The sequence below is a fragment of the Anabrus simplex genome, chromosome 1 (assembly GCF_040414725.1).
Source record: "Anabrus simplex isolate iqAnaSimp1 chromosome 1, ASM4041472v1, whole genome shotgun sequence".
NCBI classification, from domain to species: Eukaryota; Metazoa; Arthropoda; class Insecta; order Orthoptera; family Tettigoniidae; genus Anabrus; species Anabrus simplex.
Window position 1 is genome coordinate 539,151,001 of NC_090265.1, and position 12,799 is coordinate 539,163,799.

At 35.7% G+C, this 12,799-nt stretch overlaps 1 protein-coding gene across 2 annotated transcripts in view; it reads right to left on the minus strand.

Moving 5' to 3' along the window:
- The window catches only part of LOC136857100 (leukocyte receptor cluster member 8 homolog), a 297,050-nt gene that overhangs the window by 134,804 nt on the left and 149,447 nt on the right, over positions 1-12,799 (minus strand). For both annotated transcript variants that reach the window (XM_067135497.2, XM_067135498.2), the window contains one exon: positions 6,957-7,100. In XM_067135497.2, coding sequence (XP_066991598.1) covers positions 6,957-7,100 — 144 coding nt within the window. The remainder of the gene's footprint in view (positions 1-6,956; positions 7,101-12,799) is intronic.

The following is a 12,799-nucleotide window of genomic DNA, read 5'->3' on the forward strand; positions in this document are numbered from 1 at the left end:
TAGGTCACACTGTTTGAATAAAAAACTGAAATGTTTACCACAAAATGCGATCGATCATCTTCCGTATGGTATAGTTTACTTGCTATGTGCATTTACAAGCTCTCTCGTCGACATTCAATGGCGAAGTTGGAGTTGATTAGTAATACCCGTCAACTGCTGTTTTCTAAAAGAAATTCGAAATGAAAGAGGATAACACGTTTTCGTAATAAATGCGTAAATAACATGGCCGATAGCAGTTGTTAACTCATTAAAAATAAAAGCTGAAGTAAACGGTTTCTTGATTTTAATGTTATATACTGAAATTAAGTAAGAATGTGATACACCTCTAGATATGGCAGAGTACATTACTGATTTCAGAGGATAGTTTATATTTTCTCGCGTCTAGTTAAATTTCAGAATGGCTATTCTCATGTAAATTTTAGCGAGGAGGTTATAATTTCTCTACATGCGTTTGAAATATGTTTTTATGGTACATATATCGCACCCCCAGAACAAGACTGTCGTAACTCCCAAAAGTTGAATTTTGAGATACGAACACATTAAAAACTGATATTTTGTCCTCTATCGAACAGTAAAACTGTTGTAACTGTAAGTCATACCATTTCATTCAAAACACGTAAACAACAGTTTTTAGGTTTTGTGAATTTGTAGAGGTACATACTGATAAACTGTCGTAACTATTACGACAGTTATTTTGCGGAGGAACATACCGACAAACAGTCGTAACTCTATTACGACAGTTTTCCTGCAAAATATGTATACTGTTCAATGTAGTAACTTAAGTTACAAGAGTTGCTGTTGCATTTTCATTGTCTTCATTGTCGGTACGCTTCATATACAGCACCTCTTTCATTTCACTGGAGTAGGTATTCATTTGCGCGCCAATAAGTTGTGTGTGGGGCACATTGTTATTGTCTGTATAGTGTTGACAGTGTTATGCTTTCTATAGGAAGTGTTGTACCAATGCATTGGCATGTTGTGATTGTGTAGCGAGTAAAATTCCACAAAGTGATATAGGTGCAATGATGTCCTGTAGAGATTGCAACCGTGTATTCCCAAGTAGGGGATCGTTACTGTGTCATATTTCTTATGGCGAATGTTGTATTAGAGTAACTGAAAGTGCAGAAGAAATGAATATTTCAAACCCGCATCTGATGCATGTTGACACCGATTCCTTGCCTTCTCAGAAAACATACATAGACCTAATGCCGTGGCCACCAGAGGCCAATGATATTGTGGTAAGTATTTATAATTTTACATTAAATATTTCTGTGAAAATGACTACGGGAAAAATAATTGTTAGAAATAATAATCTAATGACAAATCGATCGTCATGAATTCATTTGATTATTCCGAACACTACAAAATAAAAATGGTATGAGAATAGGCATTAGTACCGTAGAATAAAGCTAGCATCACTTTTCTCCTTTCTCAGTAAATTAATGCATAATAATAATTCCAGTACAATACTGTATAAATATCCCTTTTAGGTTCCAGATGCCTACTACAATTACTTCAGCGAAAATGTTGCTGAGAGAGAGAGTGTTTATGTTTCAAACTCGGTTGAAGATCAACATGGAAAAGAGTTAGTGATTAGATCATCACAGGATACTGAAGATGTTACCAATGATTCCCTCATTGATCCCAACTGGATGCCTGATGAAGGACCCAATGAATTACACCATACCAGTGATGAGAAATTCGAGGACGAAGGAGGTGAGGAAATAAATACTTCGGAAGGAAACATTTGACAGAATTTCAAGATCATTCAGATGCAGGTTCTCAATTAACCTTTCATTATTATTTATTTTCAGCTTCAGAAGTTGGGCCAAATGAACTACAAAATACAAAAGATTTGAGCTCTGAAGGGGGAAATAGAGGTAAGGAAATAAATACTGTATTTGTCGGGGTAACATTGAAGAGTGTTTGAGTTTTATTCAAATACAGATTTTGATTACATTTCCATTCACCTTTCATTTTTATCTGACTTCATTTTCAGAGAACGGAACTCGGAAGAGGATACGACATTCAAAAGCATGGCTGGCCAATATTCGCAAGGCAAAAAGAAATAAGGGCGAGGAATATGAAACGATGGGTGGTAAGATAGTCCCTGGAAGAAGAGTGAAAGCACCGTGTAATAAATGTTGACTCGAATGTTCCAAAAAAATTAACAACGATGAGAGACGGATAATTCACAACAGATTTTGGGGACTGGGTGATAAAACTCAACAGCGTACATTACTTGTAAAGAGCTTAAAATCTATTGAATCCACTCACAAAAGTACTCAGAAACGCGCAAATAATTTTGGATATTATTTGTCGGTACAAGACAAGGCAATCAGGGTATGTAAGACATTTTTCTTGAATACCTTCGCCGTTAGTGAACGATATGTTTATACTGCATGGAAGAAAAAAGATGATCTAGGTTTGGTAGGTCCAGATAATCGTGGTAAGCACAACAATCACAAGAAAACAAGTAGTGAGATCCTGGAAGATATTCGCAGTCACATAAAGTCTTTTCCGACGATAGAAAGCCACTATTTACGTGCCCAAACACGTAGGCTATATTTAGACGGTAGCCTTTCAATATCCGAAATGTACAGGCTGTACAAACAAAAATGCAAAGAAGAAAAGAAGCCTTTTGCGAAGGAACATACATACTCACGTGTGTTCAATAATGAGTTTAACCTGGGATTTTTCATGCCTAAGAAAGATTAATGTATAGTATGTGAAGCATATCAGAATTCTTTTGGTGCATCAAAGGAGGGGTTAGAAGAAAGTTATCAGAATCACATCAAAGGGAAAGAGTTACAGTAGCAAGAGAAATGAAAAAAGCTGATTTAGAAAAGGCACTTGGAGGTAACGACATTAAAGTATGTGATTTTGATCTGCAGTCTGTCCTTCAGACTCCGCGTGGTGATCTATCAGTGTTTTATTATAAACGACGGCTAAATGTGTACAATTTCACAATTTTTGATAATGCAACCAAAAAAGGTTATTGCTACCTTTGGAATGAAGCATCTGGTAAGAAAGGAGCAATAGAAATTGCATCCTGTCTCTATGAATATCTGAAGTCCATTGAGTCTAAAGACGTAATATTTTACAGTGATAATTGCCCTGCACAGAACAAGAATAAGTTCCTGGCAACAATGTATCTGTATGCAGTGGATACAATTCCAAACCTACAATCCATAACTCACAAATATTTAATTGTAGGACATACGCAAAATGCTGGTGATTCTATGCATTCCTGCATAGAGAAGCAAAAGAAAAGAGCTATAAAGAGTGGTCCAGTGTATGTGCCTGCACAGTGGACTGGAATCATACAATGTGCCAAGAAAACAGGGACACCATATCAGGTCCGAGAGATGAATTACAATGAATTCCATGACTTCAAGAAATTAACTGAAAAAATGGGTAACAACTACACGGTGAATGATAAAGGGGAATCAGTCAAATGGAATGAAATTAGAGTGTTGAAAGTTGAAAAAGGCCAGAAGTATACTTTATGCTACAAGACAGACTGAGTGTGAGGAGTTCAGTTACATTAATATTAGGTGCCGTCAAAGGGGAAGAAGGTCAACTCGAACACCCACAATTACTCCTGCCTACACACGCCAACCGTGTATCTCGGCTGAAAAGAAGAAAGACCTAATGTCATTGTGTGATGGAAATATAATACCTAGAGTGTATCATGCGTTTTACCAATCATTGCCAGTTTCACAGAAAGGAGGTAATAGGCCTATTTCCAGTGATGAAAGTGATTCAGTTGAAAATGATTAGTGTGCACTCTGGTGAAGAATGTATGCTAGTTAATATTTATAAAGACACTAACTTAGTAGGTTTTTATTCAAATTAATTATCAGTAACTGTGCATTTATTTTTATAGACTACACCAGTAACTTTGTATTGTATTCCTTGTTCGAAGTTACATTTTGATACAAAACTGAATTTTTATAATAGGTACTATTTATTCTTTTTATTTTAAGCATTTACAGCCCATTTAATATTAGGACATTTGAATTGTAAAAGTATTCACTTTAATAACACTTATTTAAATCCTCGTGATGTCTCAACTCACTTCTATGCATTTCCTACTGTATTGTACGACTGATGTTGCTTTTTATTTCAATAATATACCAACACAAACTGTTGTAACTGTAGTTTTTTGTCTATTTTATGCCTATTTGTGTACATTGAAGGTAAACATTTACATTTCTGGGTGCCAGATTGATACACAAGTGTGTGTAAAAAAATTCTAGTGTCTATCTTAAAGCACTGAATTTTGAAGTGCATTTGAAATCTTTTATCGCAATTTACTCAACAGTGATTTGGTAGTTACGACAGTCTTGTTCTGAGGGTGCGATATGGTTAGGTTAGATTAGGTGACACCGTTTGAAGAAGAAAACTGAAATGTTTGCCATAAAAGCCTCTGGAGTGATACCGTATTTCTCCGAATCCAAGATGATAATATTTTCCCTCAGAATATCATGTGAAATATTCAGGGTCGCCTTGCATTCGCGGCCTTGGCAACTACCGTAGTAACCACTTACCCCCCCCCGCGCGTGCGTGCACACAAAACTTGTTGACAAACGACCGTCTCTTGATTAACGTCCGCGATTAGGCTTATACTTTGCTAGCCGCTGAAGTTGGCCGAAGCTGGCAAGTGAGATGTTCGTCCAGCAGCAGTTTTATAGAACGAAAGAGTATCGTCGTATTGTAGAGACGCGTGAAATAGGTATTACCGGCAAATTTTCAACAGGTTCTCTTCGATATGATACCAATTATAAGTTAATGGTTATTAAACCCACTGTAATAGAGAATAATTGCGCAGCCGAAAAATAATATGCCATAACTAAAGCCAATGTTCAGCGTCTAAAATTAGTCTAAAATGTGTACTCTATAAGAAAGGCATTCATATGATTTTACAAAGCATTTTTTAAGACTGATAAAAATATTTTGAAGGAAAAGGTGGGGATTCGGAAAAATATGGTACTATAATTTTTCAGAATGAATTTCTTTTTGCTTTACGTCGCACCGACACAGATAGGTCTTATGGCGACGATGGGCTAGGAAAGGCCGAGGAATGGGAAGGAAGCGGCTGTGGCCTTAATTAAGGTACAGCCCCAGCATTTGCCTGGTGTGAAAATGGGAAACCACGGAAAATCATATTCAGGGCTGGGGCTCGAGCCCACTATCTCCTGATTATTGGATATTGGCCGCACTTAAGTCACTGCAGCTATCGAGCTCAGTCAGAATGAAATTAAACATACACTTTCACGTAATACCAGATTTCAAAAACTAACATACAAGTAAGCCATAGAGTGGATATTATCCACAAAAATACTGGTTTTGTGCAAACTGACTGTCATTTCATACCGATTTTAATATGTATGGGGGTTTCGCCGTCTTTTACAAAAAATATGATATAACGACAATCCGTTATAGCGAGTAAATTTTTCGCTGTTATGAATTCTCGCTACAATGGACTTCTACTGTATACAGAAAATAAAACAAGTAAAATTCACAGATGTGAAAAATGGATATTTTAAACGAGCAGATTTTTTTTACACCTTTATGTTCTGCTTAGGGAAGAAAACTGGAATGATATTCTGAATTGTGATGATATAAATCTAGCTGTAGATGTATTTTACGATAAGTTGTATTCAAGTTTTAGTAAATGCGTTCCAAAAAGTAAGCACTATAAACTGAGGTATCCAGACTTTCACTAAGGATTAGATACGTAAACTGAAGCTTAAAGAAAAAATTAGGAAAATAAAAGGAAAAATAATTTTGATTTGCTTAGGTATAAAGAATTAAGAGCAAATATTAAGGAAATGAATATTGCTTTCAAACATTACATTGAAACCGTTTGGTTTCCCTACGGCGTCGGGTATGAGGCGAGATGAACCTGTCGTGGCAGGTTTAATGACCGGATGCCTTTCCTGACGTCAACCTCATCAGAGGAGTTAATGAGATGAAATGAATGATGTGATATATAGTAGGGAGAGGGTGAAACCTGGTGCCGGCACATAGCTTACTCCGAATAGCACAAAGGGGTCTGCTCAAGGCTTAACGTCCCCATCCGATGGACGAATCACCATCAACAGCGTCATATACCCTCACTCCATATGAGCACGGCGGAGAGGTTTGGAATTTAATCCAGGCTTTTGGCAAGCAATCTAGTGATTAGAAATTGTATACCATCACCTCCCCTACCCTGCTGGCTAACATTCTGATGGCGAAAATGTTTCTGACCAACAGGACTCGAACCGGCTAACCTCTGTGTCAGACCGTTTAGACTTCAGCGCCTTAACGACCATAGCCACCAGGTGGTGGTGGTGGTGGTTATTGTTTTAAGAGGAAGTACAACTAGGCAACCATCCTAAGGGAGTAAAAAAACCTAGTGAATTTTCAACCAGGAAATATAATCAACTACGGTTCTGATCTTAAGGAGTTCCCCAGATTGTTACAGTTTAAAATTCAAAACTCTGTACATATTACACATTAGTGGAATGTACACAGTATAATATCAACACCATTATTATATTTAGAATAAAGAAGAACCTCTTCCCTTTAAAAACTGATTCCACAATGAAGTATACTATCAATACGAGCAATGGCGTGTTCAGTGTTTTAATTCCCTTCGGAAGAGCATTTTAACATTATCACCTTTAGCGTTCTGTATTTTATATATACCAATATCTGTACTTAATGTATGTTTTTTTCAGTTGTAGATGTTCCAAAAAGTAATGAAACATGTTCTTGTAATGTTTAGCTAGAATTTAAGCCGACATGTTTGTATATGCATAAAACTAGCTATAAAGGTGGAAATAATACTTTGACTTGAGTTAAAGCTCATTACAGAATAAAAAATGAGATTTATAAGTTGGAAAATTACAGCAAAATATTTCATAGCACAACATGAATACAAATAAAATGCCTGAAGCAAATACCTTGGTAAAGGTTCTTCATCCCAATTTTTAGTCCAAAGTGAACCATCATTAGCAGCTCTAGTGATCTTTCCTTTAAGAATGATTTCAACTCTGTCTTTATCTACTGCCTCTACACACTTCTGGTAGCAACGGTGAACATACTCCCTGAAAAGAGAAATTTCAATTATAATGGCACGAACACCTTTTTCTCCCTATTGCAGGTCATTTAAAACTCAGGAACAAATACACTCACTAAGGTACAGTACTGCTATGTGCCATTTTACCCATTAAAATGTTCTTAAATGTGTTTTTAACATGCCTTTTACAATTAATAATCTTAAAGGTAGCAAGGTGTTATAATTTTGGCATTTTGGTATAGTTACTAGTTGTGGTTCAACTTCAAATTATATAAGCAAGATTTTGAAAACTATATCTGTTCAATCTCCAGACAGACTTCTGGGTTATTATAACTAACTTTTAAACATTTACCGACATCTCCCTAGCAACTGTGGATGGCATTAGTGGAGCAGGTGGTCCAGTCACAGTGTCCTTTATATTACCTAAGCTTGAAAAAGTGATTTGGTATGGATGTATGTTATACAGCTAGCTTTTGGTAGATGATGATGGTGATGAGGAGGAGCAGGAGGATCACAAACTCTTTATTTGTCTGTCATCAGATCTACTCTGACCAACTTTGGGAATTATAAAAAAAATAAACAGGCAGAAATTTTTGGAACACACTACCACCTTATCCTTAAAAAATCGAAGCTATAGTAATAATGTCTAAATACCTGAATAGCGATAGCCATCTTGCGCACACATGCTTCAACAACTGAAGTGTGCAGCCGAATAAGGGTGTATGTTACACATAGAGTATTTCTCGAGTTATGAGCTTGTAAATGTCGGAGAGCTTCAGTATTGCAAAAATCAGCTTCATTTTCCGTATCAAATCCTATTTACAAAGACTTAATTACAATAAAAATCTTCCACCTACTTTATATATACATTTGCAATGTAACAAATTAATTAATTACTAGGGCCCAGATTTTTAGGTTTTTAAAAACCATGTTTTAGTTTTTTTAATAGCTCAAAATAGTTTTTTTAAGTTTTTATCCCCCTGAAATAGTTTTTAATGATCATTTCAATCATTACTAAAGTCATACTATTCATTCACATTTTTTGTACTTTATTGTAACCTTCACACCTCTCTAGTACAAAACTATACCACTAATTTCAAAATATGGGACAGAATGGCTTCATGAAAGCACTTCAAACACATCATGCCAACTGAAATTAAAAATAACAAAGAATATTTATGCGCAAATACAATAAATGGTTCATGTATGTTAAATTTTTGTCACTTCCAATGCATCAAGAGACATTGTTAATAAACTTAACCATGATAAGTTAATATTGTGTTTGGTCCGTATTGACTAGTCTAAATGCCAACCGGCAAAAAAATTGTTTAATAGATTTAGAATTTTTACCACTGTGGAAGGGAATGGTTGAGATTACCCGAAACATGTTTGGTTTAATAAATAGTTTTTCTTTCATTTAATGAGTGTATTGATCAAGGCAGAATAAATAAACTATTTTAAATAGTTATATTATACATTCAAGAAACATTTTCAGAAGCATAGAACACAGTTTTCACTTGCTGTTACATTGTACAACTAAATGCATTTCCAGATTTTTCAGAGTAAAACTTTTTCTGTTATCTCTCAAAATATTCTTATAGCAGGAAAATGTACGCTCCACACAAGAAGAAGTCATTGGAGCAAGCGTCACTGAAGCAATAGCTCTCGGTCCCCATGGTACCTCGTCAGTAATTTCTTCTCCCTGAAGTACTGTATTGCAGACACACTGTTCATTGTTGAAAATCCAGGGTTCCACTGTAGAATTTTGGTGAGCTTGAATAAATAGGCTTCACCCACCGGTCCTGGTATTTCCTTCTTCGAAATGGAGTCCATAACTTCTATTGAATCCTTTAACGGCAACGATACCGACTCAACACGCTGAATAGCTGCAGGAATATCAGCCAAGTGTGCCCTAATGAAGGCAAGTGAAACAGCGTTCTTGTTCTTGAAAGCTGTTTTAGCCTTCACTATGCAGAGTGCATCATCGACCTCAAAAGAATTTATAACATTTTTAATATCGTCAAAGTAATTGGCATAGTATAGGGCTGCATTGAGCCATGTCTCCCAACGAGTGATGATGGGTTTGGGAGGAAGAGGAGGTTGAGGCAACATTTCCTTGAATGTGATAATACAGCTAGGAGATTTAAGAAACAACTTTCTCACAGAAGAAACAATACTGTTTACTCATGGAACATTACAGTATTTCTAACTTCTTCAGCCAATCTGTGTAAGCCATGGGCTATGAAAGTTACATGCATCATGTTAGGGTAGAAACTCTTCAATACTTCACCACCTTTGATCATATATGCCGCACTATCACTCAAAAGAAGTAAAAACTTGCCATCCTGTTTTTCTCTTGGCCAAAGATTGCAAAGAGCATCTCGGACGGTGCAAGCTATGGTCAGCGTATTCCACGACACGTTTGCAGAAACCAGCGCTTCACATAAACGGATATTACCGAGCTCGATAGATGCAGTCACTAAAGTGCGGCCAGTATCCAGTAATCGGGGGATAGTGGGTTCAAACCCCACTGTCGGCAGCCCTGAAGATAGTTTTTCCGTGGTTTCCCATTTTCAGACCAGGCAAATGCCAAGGCTGTACCTTAATTAAGGGACGGCCGCTTCCTTCAAATTCCTAGGCCTTTCCTATCCCATCGTCGCCGTAAGACATATCTGTGTCGGTGCGACGTAAAGCAAAAAAGACTTAACAAAATATAATTTTGCCATCTGTAGTAAAGTCCGGGTCGTTACCAATCCACTGGCGAATCAACCAACTTCAAGATGACTTGCCTTTAGGCATCGCTACTTCCGAGATGCGTAAGTTTCTTAAACTGCCTTCAATAATAAATTGATTTATAGGGAAAATTAATTTTAGTCTTGTCGCATAATAGTGTGTATAGAGCTAAACAGTGAACAGCGCCGTAGCTGGCGGTAGTCGACCGTACACAATGAGAGATGCACTGAAGCTGGCAAGTTCGACGGGCTTGTACCTGCTAGATACAGGTCAGTGAACGCCAGGGGGTTGTCTCTTGATTTGTGCTGTACGCTAGTGGAATAGTATCGATCACGTTGTTTCGCTCCACTAGTTATACTTACAAACCACTTCCAGTTCCAAACCATGAAGTCATTTCAAAAACTCGTGCATAATGTTTATTTTTTAAAAAAATCATTCAATTTCATTAATATTTGGTACTTCTATTTCAAAATAACGTAATAATGTCTTGAATAGCCCATTTAGTTTTTTTTTTTTTAAGTTTTAACGTCTTATTTAGTTATTTTTAGGTTTTATAAGATTTGCGTAATTTACTCCAATGGCAATGAAATGGATAACTAAGTTAAAATACTGCAGTTAACTAGCAAGGAATAAAATAGTTTAAAACCTAAAAATCCAGGTCCTATTAATTACAAACAGTACACGTTTCATTCTTTTATAGAACATCTTCAGCTGTTCACATTGCTTAGGTGATTCTTAAATACTACGTAAATATAAACTTCTGTAGCAATTCTACTTATAAAACGTCGCAATACATACATACATTTCTAACCAATCATTAAGTTTTTTCACAATAAGAAACCAATAAAAAATTCCATACATTTCTGTAAAGTACTTAAGAATTTTAAATTAACACATCATGTAACATGTTTCTTTGATATTAAAGACATGTATACAAATATTCCAGTGGAAGAAACAAAAATTATTAGGAAGAATCTAATAGAACATAAGCAACTCAGCCTACCAGAAATAGATTTCATTAATATACTTAAATTTGTTACAAAACAATTATTTTACTTTTAATAAGAAGATATACAGACAGGAAGGCCTCCCTATGGGAGCTCCTGCTTTTGGCATTGTAGCCAACATTTATCTAGATCATCTTGAACACACCAAAATAATAGGACAAACAGAGCGTCTTAATTTACGGATACGCTTTGTAGACGACACTTTTGTAGTAATAGACCACAGAGTGAACAACAGTAATAATATCCTCAATAAATTAAATTCATTAGATTCTAGAGTAAAGTTTACAGTAGAAGAAGAAAAAGAAGGTTCCAAATTTTTTTTTAGACAAATATAAGATGGGATAAGGAAGAGTTTACTTTCAAGATACATAGAAAACCCTCTTTTACTCCTAATACAATAAAGAACTACTCATTGCATCCGGAATCACAAAAAAGATCGGCTTACTACAGTTACATATATCAAGCATTTAATATGCCTATCCCCCACGCAGAACGAGAAAAAGAACTACTCTTTATTCGTAAACAAGCCCAATATAAAGGCTTTGGACTCAATATGGTAAACAAGACAATAAAAAAATTCGAACAGAAGTTTCACACTAATCTAACACCCAAAATAAAGAAGAAAGATAAATACGCCAGATTTTCTTTCAACAATCCTAATTTATATGCAGTAAAGAATTTGTTCGGAAAACTAAGATCGTGTATTCAACCAGCAACAATACAAAACAAAATTTTTTAAATTACAACAGTGTTAATTCTCTAGGGAAAAACAAACATTCAGAATCAGAGGTGTACAGATTAAAATGTCATCAATGTGAAAAATCTTATGTCGGACTAACTGGGCGTAGTTTTACGGTAAGATACTTAGAATGTGTCAATGCTGAAGGCATACAAAAATGGACCAACATGAGTACAACCGGTCATCAGTTCACAACTATAGAGCAGGATTTGACAATATTATGTAAAATAAACAAAGGAGGTCTTCTAAATACATTAGAAAATATATATTTTTTTAGATCAACAAAGTAATCAGGACAATAACCTGAATGATATAACTGATAACAGGAACCATTTTATACGAAGGGATATTATCAAATCTTGAAACATTAGGCAAAATAAACAACAGACTATAAAAGAAAATGAACGAACTTCCGCCATCTCGTATATCTACTCTCCCTACCCCTTCTAAAGCCGAAACCGTGACTGTAAGCGACACGCCTCCTCTCCTCCACACAGCCTTGCTTCCCCTGAAGGTGGAGTAAGCATTAGAACACACACATCATCACTATACAAGACGGAAGGCTGCTTCAAACTTAGCTCCTCCAAGGTCACAGTAGGAGTGGATTTTGACAACAGCAAGGTATGAAACCATTTTTATAGACTAAGTTTGGTTGAGCAGACATGGCCTTTTATCAAAAAGCAAGCCCCCCATTTTACTTTATTTCATTTCAAAATATGGGGAAGCTCCTTTATTAATAGCATAACGGCAATCAGCTTCAAGGTTCCAGAACCAACCCAATTCAAGACATTTTGTAAATTCAAAACAAACAGCAGACACCTCGGAGGGAGTAAATGACGTGAACATTTAACAATACTCAGAACTGTGACAAAGGAAAGTCATACATTTTTCAAAACCTTTTCATCAGAAGACAAGTGGAATATTTTAGTGATAAAGTGCTGGAAACATTTTAACAACTGTTCAAATGAATAGAAATACCGTAGTTTTTTATAATAGGCTATCTATAAGTCAATCCATTCCCATCTCATTTCACTAACCCATTTAACCAACACATTGTTTTTAATTCATTTTAATTTAATTTATATTTACGTAGTATTTAAGAAGAACAAGGTACCTGATTACGATGTACTTAAAAAGATAAACACTTAGTGAATCACCTAAGCAATGTGAACAGCTGAAAATGTTCTATAAAAAAATGAAACATGTACTGTGTGTAATTAATTTGCTAAATAGCAAATATAATATGTA